The following is a 17,602-nucleotide window of genomic DNA, read 5'->3' as shown; positions in this document are numbered from 1 at the left end:
AATTGTGGCTTTTATATTTGCTAATCATGTTCTTGGAGTCTTTTATGTCATTAATCGAGTTTTCTGCTCTGTGCATTTCCCATATTGCTGTATCTTCAGGCTCTCTTTCAGAAGCTTGTTTTATGAATCTGTGCTTTGGAAAAGCTTTTGTGACAGGCCCAACATTTCACATTAATACTCATATGGACTCCTTATCATCTTTGCTTGCCATTTGGATCTGCATTACTTTTATAGTAATCTTTGTCTTAGAAGGTTGGAGTGAGGCCACGTTAGACTTCTCCAGTGCTGGCCGATACAGCCAGCATGAGTCATAGCTGGAAAACTTTGCCATGCTATCTTCTCTTTATTCAAAATGGAGCTATTTTCAGTGAAGTCATCAGTAATCAGACAAAAAGAAACTGATACTAAAGATTCTGAGTTCTAGGCTTTTTACAATATCTTGTTTCCCAAACTGTTGCCTGACACATACATGTATTTAATCCAAGTGGTGTATGTATCACAAAAGAACAAAGTCTTTGGTTTTATGTTTGAGTATGCATGCTGAAATACAGCATGCATTTTGATTATTACCACAGAAAACTTGCATAAAGCCTTTGATTTTATCTAATGTTCAATCTTTTGAGGGGGGTGGGTGTACATTTTAGATGACTACTTCTACTCAAGCAACACTCTTGTTTCTCCCTAGCTTTAAGAAGTTGAAATTTGAGCTCAGTTTTTTGCAGACCTCATTTGATTCAGAGTTAAGGCTTTGTATGGTACCAGCTGAGTTTTCAATTTACTGTATAGGCCAATATAAGCAATACAAGAGCAGTCATAATTACATTTTGAATGGATATCAGTGTTGAAATGGCAGATTTGTGAGCCATTTGTGTCCGTCATGTCATAACCATGGCTTGTTTGTTTCCTATTGAACTTTATTCCTACTTGAAATGCTAGCTTTGGAGAGAGAGAATAGGAGAATATTTTAATAAAGATCTTCAAAATCCTCTTAGTCCACATGATTGCTGTTTAGGTACTGGAATTTACAAAGTCTTATACTGCACATGTTTAACTTGGAGAGTGCTCCTAAAATATATTGTATTCAGTAGTGGATGCAGATCATAGGCGATGTAATTCTAGCTTAAATTTCCCCTAGAGGTCATGCTGAGGGGCCCTGGCGGAGCGCCTACAAATGCAAACCGAGACTGGTTTGTTTCAGACTCCCGCCTCTGAGGACTTGAAGCAAAACTTCATCATGGAATCTAGTGGAAAGATAAGAGAGGGAGGGAGATTGTACCACAGGTACATGTAGACAGTAAGACTGATGGTTCTACTCATGCAAAGAACCATTTGTAATTGGAATGTTTTCCAACTACTTTTGTTGCTGCCTCTATGTATTGCTTCATCTTTCTATGTATTGCTTCATCTCTGTATTCCCCCCTCCCCCAACCATCCAAAGTACATTGAGAAGGGCAACGTGTCTGTCACAACAAATAGTATGGGATATATGTTCTGGCATTGGTCAGAAACATTTGTATAATCATTCTGATCTAATGTTAGGAGCATTGTGATTGTAGATAATTTGTTTTTGTTTTTATTATTGGGCAGATAAAACAACTTATGCATAACTTCTCTTGGTACTTCCTGTGATGTGTTAGGCTACAGAGCCTGAGTTAATTCTAGTAAAAGCAAAAAATTGTCAGTTTCTGTACATTCAGAATTAAAATTTCAAAGTATCTGTGACTGAAGGGGTGGAAGGATCTGGTACATCTTCCGTTAATACAGTATTAGAATACTTAGAGGAATGTGACATTATTTTGGATGTGCCAGTGGTGGCAAAAATATATGTCCTTTAATTACCTGGATAACTGAGAGGGAAAAGACAGCTAGGAATTTAGCTCTTATAAAGTGAATGTAGATATTGCAGTAGAAAAGAGAAAATAGTCCTGATTCACAGGATTTCTGTTCAAACAAAAAAATTGTAAAGGTGGAGTATATAAGCACAGCCCTGTTGGATCAGGCCTAAGGCCTATCTAGTCCAGCATCCTGTTTCACACAGTGGCCCACCAGATGCCTCTGGGGAGCCCACAGGCAAGAAGTATATGCATGCCCTCCCTCCTGCTATTGCTCCTGTGCAACTGGTATTGAGAGGCATCGTGCCTCTGAGGCTGGAGATGGCCCACAGCCACCAGACTAGTAGCCATTGATAGACCTGACCTCCATGAATTTGTCTAAGCCCCTTTTAAAGCCATCCAAACTGGTGGATATCACCACATCCCATGGCAAAGAATTCCATAGATTAATTCTGCACTTTGTGAAAAAGTACTTCCTCTAGTCGGTCCTAAATTTCCCAACCTTCAGTTTCATGGGGTGACCCCTGGTTGTAGTGTTGTGAGAGATCAAGAAAAATTTCTCTCTGTCCGCCCTCTCCACTCCAAGCATAATTTTATACACCTCTATCATGTCTCCTCGTAGTCGCCTCTTTTCCAAACTGAAGAGCCCCAGATGCTGTAGCCTTGCCTCATAAGGAAGGTGCTCCAGGCTCCGGATCATCTTGGTTGCCCTCTTCTGCACCTTTTCCAGTTCTACAGTGTCCTTCTTAAGATAGGATGACCAAAGCTGTACGCAGTACTCCAGATGTGGCTGCACTATAGATTTGTATAAGGGCATTATAATATCAGCATTTTTTTTCAATCCCCTTCCTGATGATTCCTAGCATGGAATTAGCCTTTTTTCACAGCTGCCGCACACTGAGCCAACACTTTCAGTGAGCTGTCCACCATAACCTCAAGATCCCGCTCCTGGTCATTCACCGACAGCTCAGATCCCATCAGTGTATATGTGAAATGGGGTGGGGGGGTTTACTCCAATGTGCATCACTTTACACTTGCTTACACTGAACCACACCCCTGGTTTGGAGAGATGTTTTTGCAGTAGTTTGCCCTTCATCTCGATGCTATTAACTTAGTTGTTAACACTAATGCCAACATGAGCTAACTGACTTGTGCTTTCTGTTTCTGCTGCATTTTAAATGTCAAGCTATTCTCTCTCCTGATTGTGAGAAATATGACTTCTAGAAATCTAGATGATATGCTGTTAACACATGCAAATAACATGCTTACTTTTCCACTCTTCAAGTTTAAATATTTATTATTCACTTTTATACAAGTTACACTGAAAGCATAAGGGTTTGACATTTAATCTACATGAAAAGTATTTTTCCACCTCAAAGGTAACTGAATCCCAAGTCATTTTTTAAAGTTGTCTTCCAAAATGGAATTGAACCAAAGAGTTAAAATTTATGGATGATCCAGAACATAAATGGAACCCATATTTATAATGGTTTGATTCACAAAATTTATTTCATCTATACATTGATGACCAGTTTGCTCCCTTTCCTGTTCATCTGCTACTGGCCCTAAAGTCTGGATGTTTACATTAGTGTTGATTTAGTTTTGATTACTGTAGTGTTGATTTAGGAGCAAAGGAGCAGGATGAGATGAAATCGAAATAAATGAAGACGTAGAGGGAAGAGGGACTTCCTTAAATGATAATGTTCAGCTTCTGTTGGTTCCTACAGTCTTGGAATATTCCCTGAATTGTAGTTGTGGTAATGATCTGGTTCAGTGGGGTTATCACCTGACTCACTCAATTACTGACTGGACCCAGAGACAGAGGTTCCTCTGAGCCTAGTTGTGGTGTTCAGGAGATTCAAACAACACCCTGGACTCCAGCCATGGAAGTCACACAAGGAGTAAGGCTGCTGCTATCATGGGCTGTTCACCACTCTCCATTGCCTGAGTGGTCAGTGCAGAGAGCTTCTGGGAGTTTAGAGCCAGGCTTGGGAGGGCAAGCAAAAGGAAGTAGAAGAGGAGACTCAGGTCAAGCAGGCAGTCTCCACTTCAAGTCCTCTCTGCCTTAAGAAACCAGCCCAGGGATATTGGGCTACAATGAGAGAGAAGTGCCCACCTGCCAGATAAAAATGTTGCTTTTGGAGTCCTGAGACATCTGACTGTAGCTGTAGGAGGCATCCTGTTTGACTGTAAATTAGGAGCTTGGGTTGTCTCAGTCACAGTGCTGGTATTGCTGCTGAAGACTGTCTGATCCACTGATTGTGTTACATCTTCAAAATAAAAGGTACTTACCTATGTGTTGTGGCTTGCTTCTTGGGGAGTGATGGAGCCAGATCTTGCCCTCCTCCAAGCCAGGAACACCTTTTTATATGCATACATTATTTAAACTGCAAATGTTTTGCAGTTATATCTAAGGAGACAATATTATAATGGGTTATATCCAAAGTGGGTTTTTTTGTTCTGCTCACAGAAGAAGCTTTCATTCATGGAAGGAGAGTCTGCTCACGGAAAGGCTTTGCATGAGCGCAGCAATTGTTCTGCAAACAGAAGCTCCTGTGAATACAGCCAAACATTGGATGCAACCCATTCCGTGTTCTAGTACAATATAATTAAATTCAATTTGACCAACATTTGATTCGGAGAACCATATTCCATTTTCCTTCTGACATAATGTATTTTTATTCATTTCTAAAACTTTGATTAATAATTTCTTCTTTGGTTGGTGTTCTCACAGATTTCCAGTGCTTTTGACAAGACAATTCTGTAGCACTTTACACTGTCCGCTCTCACTGAGAAGGCTGCATCCCTTTTGATTCGATGTTGACCTTTCAGCATGCATACATATGACTGGAATGATATAATGCGCATTAAATTAACTTTGATACCTTTTAATTAATTAGCACAGAGCATGATTTCTTCATGGGCAAATCAGCATTTTGCCACACAACTTTAAAAAGGCTCCTTTTGAAACCACTTCACATTACTAAAAGCATACTGTACACATAAAATGTGAATTATGAATGAAACAGAAACATGCTTGCAAAGAGAGACACTCTGATGAGTGCTAGAATTGACTGCAGTTCCTGACTGAGTGTACACTTGGTAGCAAAACTAGGCTTGTTGCCATGTAATGTATGAAATAAGCCTTTGTACTGCAGTCACAATTTGAGCCCTGCACACTTTATATAGATTTCAGTGAGTCTGTTTAACATAGTGATTGTACAATGCATGTGTACTGATTACCTACCTGAATTGGTCTCATGGCCCTTTAATGGATGTTTTCTAACTTCATTTCAAACCCACAGTGTATTTGTACTATTGGAATTGCTGCTGTGTTCTTTACTTAATATAATTTTTAATATGGACATTTTCTGAAATTTTGTGTTCTAACAAGGACAAAGTAATGTGCTTAATAATGGTGGAAAGTGACTTATTTCAAAGAAAATATGAAAATATGTTCTGAATAGGAATTGCTAGCATAAAAAATTTCAGTAGTGAATGATCTCATTGATAAGATCATTTGCTCAGTATCTTGAATTTTCTGCTTCTGCAGTCAAACCACAAAAACAATAGTGGGCACACACAAAGATAGTGGCCAACATCCAAAGCATTGTACCATCAGCAATCCTAGCATCCAGTGGCATGCAGCGCTAGCCCCACACTGTTGCATGCTCTCCTCAAAGCATGGGTGCTTTAGAGCAAGAGTGTAAATAATTTTCAGAGCTTGCCCATGCTCCAGAAGTGCTGTATTAGAGCAGGTGCATGTCTATTAAAGCAATGTGTTTCTGCTCTAAAAGAGCACTTCTGGAGCACAGGCAAGCTCTGCAAAGTAATTGCTGATGCTTTGGAGAGAGCACGTAGCAGTACAGGGCTAGCACTGTGTGCCACTTGATGTTAGCAGTGCTGGCGGTACAATGCTCTAGATGTCAGCCAGTATTTTATACATTTTATACAGTATTCTATTACAAATACCTCTGGAGATATTATATTATATTATATTTATTTATTTATTTATTTATTTATTATTACATTTATATCCCGCTCTTCCTCCAAGGAGCCCAGAGCGGTGTACTACATACTTGAGTTTCTGCTCACAACAACCCTGTGAAGTAGGTTAGGCTGAGAGAGAAGTGACTGGCCCAGAGTCACCCAGCTAGTATCAAGGCTGAATGGGGATTTGAACTTGGGTCTCCCCGGTCCTAGTCCAGCACTCTAACCACTACACCACACTGGATATCAATAGTAATTCAAATATCTTTTTCTGACCTTGCAGATAGGATTTGTAGATGGTTCTGTTCATGGAGATAAACTACTGAGCGTACTATATTACTGATAATAATTGATGTTTATTCTTATTCTAAGAATTTATTTTGATATTTAAATCCTCATAGTTCATTCCTCTGTCACTGCTGTATTTTTGCTTCTGCTTTCTAAATTTTAAGTGGCTTTCTTCTTCTTCTGTTGAAGTAAATTCTGCAATGTGGGGGTGGAAACAGGGATTAAACAGAGTCACAGAAAAATATTTTGTGTTCGGGAATATAAAGAGGTGGTGCAGCATAGTGGCTAAAAGGTTGAACTATGAATCTGGAACTCCGTGGTTTGAGTCTTGATTCAGTCATAAATTCACTAGATAGCTTTGCAAATCAGTCGTCCGCCCCCCCCCCCCCCGGCCTTCTCTGCCTTCAATTTCCCGTATGGAGATAAGAGTGCTGACTAACCTTACTGGTTTTGATAAGAATTACAGTAAGATGTGTGTTGCTGAGCTTTACACACTCTAAAGCACTATCTAAATGTTAAATATTATTACTACATACTGAATATAAAATGTATGTTCATCTGTACAAACATAGGAAGCTGCTTTATACTGAGTCAGACCATTGGCCCATCTAGCTCAGTATTGTCTACACAGACTGGCAGCGGCTTCTCCAAAGTTGCAGGCAGGAGTCTCTCTCAGCCCTATCTTGGAGATGCCAGGGAAGGAACTTGGAACCTGCTGCATGCAAGCATGGAGATGCTCTTCCCAGAGTGGCCCTATCCCCTGAGGGGAATATTTTATGATGCTCACACATGTAGTCTCCCATGCAAATTCAAACCAGGGTGGTCCCTGATTAGCAAAGTTGACAGTTAATGTTTGCTACAAGACCAGTTATCCTCCCGATAAATAAATTCCACTTATTTTAATGCCGTTTACTACCAGATACATGGAAACTTAGTAGAGTATGGTTTTATAAAAAGTGTAGTTGGTCTTGCAGAATGTGCTTCAAATATTTTCCAAATGTAAACGTATGTGTTTTATTCCCTTGTAGGTATGATGAATGGATAAAAGCAGACAAGATAGTGAGACCAGCTGACAAAAATGTGCCAAAAATAAAGCACCGAAAGAAAATAAAGGTTGGATTACTGCTGAATTTTTTGGGGTGGGGGGGGAGGAGAAAAGACTAGATAATCGTTACCTGTGATAGTAGCTGTTCTAGTTGCAGGGGAGATTCAGTCATATTAAGGGTATGGTCATTCATATTAACATATCAGTAGTTTAGCTCCTAAGGTGCACTGGGATGAATGGAAGGCACTCCTGCTGTCATAGGTGCCCCTCACCCCGCTACATGTTGTCATGTTCTGGAGGTTTCCCAAGAGGAGAAAGTTGTTTTGGGGGGAGGTTGGGGGGGGGGACACAAAGGGAGGCTGAAAAGCCCCATTCCATTAACAGAAATCTCTTCCATTCACAGAAGGAAAGATATGATCCAAACCACTATGTAATGTTAGGTCAGACCACCTTCTTAGCCGAAATAACATTTGAAGATCTCCCAGGCAGAACTAGGACTTTGGGTCCAGATTTGTGCTTCTAGAGATCAAAGAGAAAAAGGCATTTTGAAACTGTGTTTTAGAGCATTTTGGCACCCTCACTCCTTTCCCTCACTTTGAAAAATCAGTGGCCTGAGAAGACCCTGAGAAAAGGCAAGCACCCAGACATGGTATGCATATGCTAAAAGATCCCTTCTAAAGTAAACACTAATCCCCCAAAACAATCCCCTTCTTGCTGCTAAATGGATCAGCGTAGGAATTCTTGATTGAATCATTAGTCAGAACCCAGGAACCTCATGGTGAGCCTCACTTATCATCAGCTTATTCCCACAAGATAGACCTGCCTGAATTTCCAAGACAGTAGACCCAGGAGCAAACTCAGAGTCAACAGAGTTCCTCTCCACATCTGACCAATAGAGTAGATACTTTTCCTTTAGCTTTGCTCCCTCTCACCCTTGCCCTCCTGAATGGAATAGAATCAGATTTTGTGTGTATGTGTGTGTGAGAGAGAGAGAGAGAGAAAGAGAGAGAGAGATATTTTCAGTTAACTAAGGTTTAAGGACCCCAGGTCAGAGCTAGCACTTTAAGCACTCTGACCAGAACACCCAGAGAGAAAGAATGTTGCAGACTTCTTTCTGGAGATCGTGGCTATGTAGATCTGTCCCAAGAGTCAATTGCTTGCTTGCCAACCCCAAAAGTACATTTGTAAGGTTGCTCCCAGAGATCACAGGTCTCTGTCTTATCCATTCCACTGGAAAACCCAGAGAGAGAGCACTCTGTGGATGAGCAAGCCTTCAGAGATTCCTGGCTGTGTGTATCTCTGAACTCTAAAAGCTGATTTCACTCCCTTGGGCCTTTCAACCTCTGGAGACTTTGAACCAGCCACTTGGAGTTTTTCCTTTGCCATTTTATTCTCAAAATACTGTTAACTCTGATAATGTATGAGTTAATTAACGGAATATATATATTTAATTTTTAAATTAGAATAAAGCCGACAAAGAGAAAGAAGAGAAATACTCTCCTAAAACATTTAAATTGCAACGCTCGTCAAAACCACCTTTCCATGCCAGTATAACACCTGAGATGGCATCCAAACCAGACAGCGCAGAAGCCAAAACCTCTGAAACAGCTGCAAATAAATCTTTAGAGATTACATCTATCCTTAATGGACTGCAAGGTAATGTACACAAACTTTCTGTGTGAATATTTTCCCAGTATTAGTGAAGAGAATGCTTTATTTAACACAGGTTGGCAAGTTACTACAGGCTACCAGATGAGAAGTAAGAAAGAACATTTTCCAGGTAGCCAGGCAAGAAAGGGTTTTTTTTTGTGAATCTTCTAAGAGTGCCACAAATTAAAAATGCAGCCATATATGTACAGGCATGCTAATGATAATTGTGGCCTAGTATAATTTGGACTTTATTCAACTTTAAACTGAGGACAAAGCTATGGAAGTGCCTTTTCTCCATATTTTCTCTTTTGAACTTTTACACTTTGTAGGTGGAACTCAAAAATAAAATTGAGCAAAAGCTTCCTCTGTTTTGCTTCTGTGAGCAGACATTAAGTTCATGTTTCAGCCACCCTAATTTAAGCTCTAGAATTAAAGTTCTTGAGGAAGTTCAGATCTTGTCTTTTTAATATAGCTAAATGAAAGATCTTTTAATCATCATAGAAGACGTCTAGCCTAGTTTTACTGTTTCTTTACTAAACTCTAGTCCAACTTCAGTACTCATCCATGATTTGAGCTCAGTAAAATAAATGCTTGTTTTTCTTTTTACATTTTTACTTGTTTCTTGTTTGGGGTTTGTTTTTTTAGTTTCTTACCAGTCCACCTTCATTTATCCTGTTTTTGTACAACCTGTTTAGTGTTTGTCCAACAACATAATTTTAGCAGTTCCACTTTTACCTCAACTAACCATTTGGTTCCTGTCTTTGATCAGAATCCAAAGAGTGATTGTGGATGAGTACAAGGGTTTATATGTGACAAGTACAATTATAAGTGACAAGTACAATTTTTGATGTAAGAACTTGGAAAAAATGGCTTTCTTACTTTATGCAGAGTTTAATCTTAAGAATAATTATACCAATTAACAAAAAGAGGCTTATGCTACACAATAGGGTTGCAGACAAAAGTATACATAAGTCTGCAGTTCTACAATGTTGTCTTTTTGAAATGAGCAAATGGCTTTGCAATCCTGTATAATTTCTGCACTTTTGTATAATTGTGTAGACATATGCCATGATCCACCAGTATTTATTTATTTGCAGGCATGAGAGCAATCCTATCCAAATTAAGCTCCTGCAACTGTAAAAGCTGCCTCATTCATTTCTTTTCAATCTAGATATCAGACTCCTTAATATTTTCAGTGGATATAAGACAGTGATGCTGTAGTATGAATAATGGCAGAAATCATTCGTACCTTGAGAACAATAAACACAAACATTAGACTGAAATATCTTGTATTAAAAATATTGTTCCTATTTTTATTATATGTTTCGTTCTGGGAAATAACAAGAGATATAAAAGTTAGGGTTTATAGCCTTTATGTTGTCATTCCAGGTTTTAAACATTCTTGTGACTCTTTCTTCACAACTTATTTTGTGAAGGTTTTTAAACATATAAAATAATTATCATCATCCCAATCTGGTGAGTGCAACTTGTGTACAGAAATAAGTTTATAGTCACCTTTTTTGGATCAGGTCTGGAATAAATAAAAGGATAATACACACAGTGGGTGAAGGGAACTCAATATGTGATTAGCACTATAATCTCTGATGATGCTGATCATTTGCAGGGGTAAAATATAGCCATCCCATTTCATCCAGCTGATGATCAGTGCTATAAGAGATTGTTTGTATCAGGGTCCCAACCAGTTTAGATTTCTAAAATACTATGAAAGATCCTTTTATAAAAATAAAAATGCCTATGATGCATTTTGCTACAGACAATTGCAGATAAGTAAGAATTGTTTCCAGTGCAGCCCCTAGCAGGGTTTTTTTTAATGCTTGATCAAAAGAAACTGCATTTTTTCTCCTTGGCTAGATTTTTGTTTTTAATTCTAATAGATATATAACCATAAAGAATTTGAAACCCAATATGTTGTATACTTGATAGATACCTGGAAATGTAATTGGAATGGTGGTCTTTTCTTGTCTTTCCCCCCCAATAGCTTCTGAAAGTTCTGATGACAGTGAGCAGGATGATGACCAAAGTGCTCCATGTGTATTTAATAATATTAAGGAAGAACCTCAAGATGAGCCTGTGAGCCCAAACAATAATGAACTCTGTCCAAAAGAGAACAGCTCATCCTTTCCAGAAGAGGGAAGAACCCTTGCAGATTCCTTGGTATGCAAACCAGCTTCCAAATCTCCAGAAAGACTCCGGAAAGAACTGGCAGAATTATCTGATGATACGGATTATGAGGGAGAGAATGAAGCCACCAAGAAGAAGAAAGAGATCAAAAAGGAGACATTGGATAAAACAAAGCCACAAGTAAAACGTGGCAAACGAAGGTACTGTGGCACAGAGGATTGTTTAAAAACTGGGTCACCTAACATTAAGGATGAAAAGTCAAATGGCAAAGACACACTTAGCTTGGAAAACAGTAGCAACAGTTCCTCAGATGAAGATGAGGTAAAAAATAAATTAAAAGTGACGCCAACTAAGAAGTACAATGGGTTAGATGAAAAAAGGAAATCTTTACGGACAAATGCTTTTTATTCAGGTTTCTCTGAAGTGGCAGAGAAGAGAGTAAAGCTTTTAACTAACTCTGATGAAAGACTTCAAAATACCAGAGCGAAGGATCGGAAAGATGTATGGTCAAGTATTCAGGGGCAGTGGCCTAAAAAAACCCTCAAGGAACTTTTTTCAGACTCTGACACAGAAGCAGCAGCTTCCCCTCCACATGCTTCTTCTGAGGACGCCACACCAGAGGAGCATCTGCAACCTCTTGTAGAAGAGGATACTCCTTTGTCCAGCTCCAAAGTTGAAAGACCTCTGCCACTCAGCACAGATACTAAATCTGTTGAGGAGAAACCAACTGAAATGATTGACAAGAAGGTTGAATTTCCAAGCAGTGGCAGTAATTCAGTGCTAAACACCCCTCCTACGACTCCCGAGTCACCCCCATCTGTAACAGTTGGAGAATCTAGCAGACATCAGTCCAGTGTATCTGTCTCTGAGACATTGGCACCAAATCAAGAGGAGGTACAAAGTATCAAGAGTGAAACAGATAGCACGATTGAGGTGGACAGTGTTGTAGGGGAACTGCAAGACCTTCAGTCAGAAGGAAATGTATCTCCTACAGGCTTTGATGCCAGTGTCAGCTCCAGCAGCAGCAATCAACCAGAACACACTGATAAAGGTATAAACATTCTGCTGTTTAGCATATATCCCTGCTTCATGTTTATACAGTTTTTGAATCTTTATTTCATTTTGAACATGGTTTAAACCCCTGTGGAAACTATACTGTTCAGAAATCACAATATAGTTCTCAGTATATTTTAACAGTTGAAGATATGCCTCTCACTTTTTAATTAGATATGTTCCAATGAGAGCATTAAGGTATTTAATTTTGATATTGAACCATGTTAGGGTTTCAGATCTAAATATATTAGGACTGATCAGAAAATTCTCCTCAATGCAATTTTGGCGAGATTCAAGGGAGTAGGCAGCACTGAGAGCAGCAGAGCTTGAAGTGCTAAACCTATTCCTGTTAGCCAGCTCTATTGAGCTGTCATTTTTTTTCTCCAGAAGCCCTGAGAATGATGCTGCATCATGATTTAGCATAATCTCTAGGGCATTCTGGGGTAGAAATGGCAGCTGGATGCAGTCAACCACCTAGAAGAGCGCACCACCATGGATATGGCACCCATCACCACCACCATTAATCAGGGGTGAGCTGCCTCTCCATAAAAATTTCAGAGTTTTTCTCTCCCACTCCTGAAACACCCCCCCCCCCCCCCGCCACTTTTGACACCTGTGAATTTTTTTTAATCATCATAATCAGAATATTGTAGTGGGGGTGTGGGAGTGTTTCTGGGGGAAATTGGCAACTGCCAGTGGGGTGAGAAATTTCTCAGGCCACCCCACAAGATTGCTGAAATTGGCTTCGTGTTACCTCACCTCTTAGTGTAGCCTGACCATCTGAAGAATGCTACTCCTCTGTTAGAAGTGCCTGCCACTCATGGAAGGAGAGTTGCGTTTACGCTAGGACCCTTTCACTTGAAGAAAGTTCATTTGTATAAGCATCTCCTTGCACAAACAGAAGGAGTGTTCAAAGAGATAGCAGCACTTTGCAAAAGATTATGATATAAACTACTGTGGGCTCAGAACTCACAAGTAAGAGCTCAAATATTTTGCTTTCTCCAAAAGTTATTCGGAATTTAATAACTATGATCCAGTAGATTATAGGTCTCCATAAGAAGGACCCAACAAAATTACTTGAAAAAATGGTAGCACTGCATTAGCTATCTATCTATCTAATATACAGTCCTGCATTGCTATACACCATGCTCTGCAGTTTTCCTATTTTAACTGTTCATGTTTACTTTTGTTTAAAATAATAATTTTACATACCTTGTGATGACAACTATATATATAATATTCTCTAAGTCGTACCCATGGCTAATCCCATGCGTGGCAGCTCTCGTGAGAGTTCATGAGCAGCTGCCGGGAATTGCGAGAGCTGGCGAGGAGGGAGGGAGACCAAGGAGAGGAGGAGACGCTGGCGGCGCCATTGCAAGCCACTGTAGAAGGCCAAGTAGGTGGCAAAAACGGGGCCACTGGCCTCACGAGGAGGATGAGAACTGGCGGGGGGTGGAGGCTGGAGGAGGTTGAGGAGAAGGCAGTGGCACCACTGCAAGCAGCCAACAAAAGCAGGCCACCAGGCTTCTTGCAAGGAGAATGAGAGCTGCCAGCGGAGAGGGAGACTGGCTGAAGGGATGGGAGGAGATCTGGCTGAGCCCTGAAATGGAGGAGGAAGAAGGGAGAACTAGAGGCACAGATGCTCTGCACCTGGGTCAGCTAGTATAGTTTAAGGTCCTTAGATCAACACTGTGAAATCATAAGAGCGCTCAATTGTGCCTGCACATTTCTGATAGATTTAGGGATCTGCAACTAACTATTAATCTATGTCTGAGGCAATTTTATTGGTGTTTCTATGTTAGTTTTATTCCTAATATGACAGGATTTTTTGAATTACAGCAGTACTGAATATTCTTACATCAACTTGTACAGGAATTTCTAATTTTAAAGTGACTATTGCTTTATTGTTTCACTAATGTAAATCATCTGACACTTGATGCATTGCAAGCATTTTTAACAAACTTACATTAAGTACGTTGTTTCATGATTTCATTGCCCAGTTTTAATGAATCACCTACTAAAATTCTTATTTAATGTAGAGAACCTAAAAACCATATTTTCCATGGCTGGGATCCAAAGAAGGGATATGGAAGACCACACTCACAGTTGTAGCTTCATAGACTGTTTTGCCACGTTAATTCCATTTGCCTTAGAGACAAAATGGTATTTAAGCAATTTGTCTCATTCATAGTGACAGCTAGGTTAAAAATACTGAGCAAAGCTTGGTATTTGCGTGTGTAGGTTTTTTTCTTACATGCAGATGTCCCTCAGTTACTGGGGGTGTCCAGTAATTCCTCTTGTTTGATTAGAATGGATCAGTTTCAATTTGTGACTCATAAGGAAGTGAACAAGATTCTTGGAGGTGTTTGGCCTACCAGCTGTCCTCTGGATTAGGCTTATATCATCTAGTAAAGAGGTTGTTAGAGATGGCCTAGTTGACATCATAAATGCCTCACTGCGGGAGGGCAGGATGCCTCCATGTTTTGAAGGAAGCAATTGTGAGACTTTTACTTAAGAAGCCTGCTCTAAAGCCCTCAGTGATTAATAATTATAGGCCAGTGTCCTCCTCCCTTTGTTGGACAAGATGATTGAGAGGGTGGTGGCTAATCAACTCCAGGTATTTTGGAGAATACTGATTCTATAGACCCATTTGAAACTGGCTTTAGAGAGGGCTATGGAGTTGAGACAACCTTGGTTGGCCTGATGGATGATCGATACCAAGGAATCAACAGAGGGAGTATGACTCTGCTGGTTATTTTGGATCTCTGTGTGGCTTTCGATACCATCAGCCATGGTATACTTTTGAATTGGCTGAGGTATTTGGGAATAGGAGTTACTGCTTTGCAGTGATTCCATTCCTATCTCTAAGGTAGATTTCAGGTGGTGTCACTTGGGAATAGTTGCTCTATCAAATGAGAGCTAGTGTATGGTGTCGCTCATGGCTCGATCCTACCCCCAATGCTAACATCTACCACATTAGAAGGTCATCAGGAGAGGTCTGTCTCCAGATGCTGCCAGCTCGCCTAACAGCAACTTGGGGTCAGACCTTCTCTGTAGCTGTTCCTGGGCTCTGGAATGCACTCCCTATGGATATTAGAGGCTTAAGAGTTTTAGCAGCCTAAAACTTATTTTTTTAGCCTGGCCTTTGGTGAGTATTGAAATGATTTTAAACTTTTTTTTTTTTAATGAGAACTATTTGTATAAAAATAAAATAAAATAAATTTGGGTCTTGGCTTTTTTTATTTTAAGGGAATTGTTATTCAGTTAGGAACCAGATAGTGCTTAAATAATTCCACCAAGTGCACTGGTGTCTCTGTATCTAAAATTATTATTGCATAATATCTTGTTCTTACTATAATTTTATTAAAGCTTGTACAGGCCAGAAAAGGCTTAAAGATGTCCAGGGAGGTGGTTCCTCAAAAAAGCAGAAAAGAAGTCACAAAACGTCAGTTGTGAACAACAAAAAGAAGAAAAGTGGTAAGTGTAGCTGCTGGATGCAGAGCAAAACTTGGTTTTAGACATGATGACTAAGTTAGGACTAACCATATATAAGTTAGGACTAAGGAATCTCCAGTTCAAATCTGGAGAGCTCAATGGATGATCTTGGGTTAGGCTCTCTCAGCCTAACCTACCTCACAGGGTTGTTATGAAGATAACAGTGATGGAATTTTGGGGCAATCTACAAATTTGAAAAATAAATAAATTAAATAACATGGTTTGGGGAAGAACCTTGTATAGTGCCTCTAACTCTTTGAAGGAATGACAAGATGAAAATGCAATAAATAAAATAAATAATAGATAACATGTTGGATCCAGAGTTTATGTCCAGGAATGGAAGGAGAATTCAGCTTATGGAAAGGGCCTTTTATACCACATATCTCCTTCCGTGAATGGAAGTCACTTCCATTTATAGAAAGAAAGCTTTGGATATAACCTGATGATCTGGGGCGTGATTTGTTGAATCCATTAGAATGGGTTCTGCACCTGCGCGGAAGCCTCTCAGTGTTGAGTTCCACAGCTTCTTTCAGGCGCCTGCGCCCCACATGACCACGTGGCTATTTAGAGCGGGAGGAAGCGCAGGCACCTCAGTTCCTTTGCAACCGCCATGGAGATCGATACACCAGTTTCTACGGCTCCTCGTTCTGGTTCCTTTAGCTATTCTATTCAATTTCTACTGTTTTCAACGGATATTTGACTATGGACTGCCTTTGGATTATGCTTTTGGACTTACTTTTAACTGTTGACGGATTTGACTGACATTCGGCTTATTGACTTTGGACTGTTTTCTGACCACATTTGTGAGTTTGTTTTCTTCGTAATTCTAAAAAAAAAAAAGAATGGATACCCCAAAATCTAAAAAGACTTTTAAACACTGCAAGAAGTATAAAGCAAAATTGCCCTCTCAAGATGCCCACAATCTCTGTTTGTTCTGTTTGGGTGAAGCGCACAACACTATGTCGTGCAAAATTTGTCAGTTTTTCTCCAAGCAAACACGGAGAAATCGCGAACTACGCTTGAGAGCTTCGCTGTATGATGATGTTTTGACTCCTTCAACTTCTAAGTCGCCTCATCATTCTCATGGCTCGAGGGACCTGGATGCTACCCAGTCTAAAACCTCGAAGCCCACCGAAAAACCTCCACACGCCTTGAAAAGGCAGGGGGATAAAATGGCTGCCGCGTCTGATCCTGCTAAAAGGGCCAGAAAGCTGTCGACATCGGGCTCTACCCCCTCACCCAGCTTGGCCCAGGATGTACTGTTTGTCTCTGAATCGAAACCTTCGACTCCGACACGTCCGGCATCGAAACATCCAGCCTCTGGATCGAAGCCTTCAACACCGACGTGCCCGGCATCGAAGAAGAGAAAATCTTATGTGTCAAGACCTTCGACACCAACACAGTCTACATCGATACAATCACCCTCCATGCCGAAGCCTTCGACAACAACCCACACAGAATCGAGACCGAAGACGTTGACTTCGATATCGAGCGGGACAACATCGAGAGAACCTTCCACTTCAATGCGGTCGGCTGAACCAGTGATACCCGTCGCATTACCATCGACGTCGACATTCTCTCTACCGGCGGGAAGAGATTTGATGCCAGCACCAACGCCGATCAAGTCCCCTCCGACATCGGGAAATGTTGAGCAGGCATCGACTCTGGACACACCAACCCTTATATCTACAGTCACCCCTGAGTTACATGTTCCCACCATTGCCCTTGGTGAGCAGGGTAGTGGCGAGGATTCTGGAAGGACCGGTGAAATGCATTCTGATCACACCATGGTGGCCCTGCCAAGTGTGGTTTTCACATCTACTCAAACTCTCTGCTCACACCTACAAGAGACTTCCTACCTATCCAGATCTGTTGGTGCAAGAAGACGGCCTGGTACTTCACCCAGGGGTCCTGACTCTACAACTCACGGCGTGGAGGATCGGCTTTTGAGAAAGATACTGCTAAATGAACGAAAATCCTCCACTAGGAAGAATTATGCAAGCAAGTGGAAGCGATTCACCACCTATGCCGCAAAACATGGCTTCTGTCCATTGAAAGCATCTTTACGTCAGATCCTTCTCTACCTTACTACCCTTAAAACTGCAGC

At 40.5% G+C, this 17,602-nt stretch overlaps 1 protein-coding gene across 3 annotated transcripts in view; it reads left to right on the top strand.

The window, feature by feature from the left end:
* The window catches only part of ARID4B (AT-rich interaction domain 4B), a 198,303-nt gene that overhangs the window by 169,065 nt on the left and 11,636 nt on the right, over nucleotides 1–17,602 (top strand). For all 3 annotated transcript variants that reach the window (XM_053299581.1, XM_053299573.1, XM_053299591.1), the window contains 4 exons: nucleotides 7,139–7,223; nucleotides 8,619–8,811; nucleotides 10,805–11,998; nucleotides 15,370–15,477. In XM_053299581.1, coding sequence (XP_053155556.1) covers nucleotides 7,139–7,223; nucleotides 8,619–8,811; nucleotides 10,805–11,998; nucleotides 15,370–15,477 — 1,580 coding nt within the window. The remainder of the gene's footprint in view (nucleotides 1–7,138; nucleotides 7,224–8,618; nucleotides 8,812–10,804; nucleotides 11,999–15,369; nucleotides 15,478–17,602) is intronic.

This window comes from Hemicordylus capensis, chromosome 1 (genome assembly GCF_027244095.1).
Source record: "Hemicordylus capensis ecotype Gifberg chromosome 1, rHemCap1.1.pri, whole genome shotgun sequence".
NCBI classification, from domain to species: Eukaryota; Metazoa; Chordata; class Lepidosauria; order Squamata; family Cordylidae; genus Hemicordylus; species Hemicordylus capensis.
This window is presented reverse-complemented; position numbering and strand designations above follow the sequence as displayed.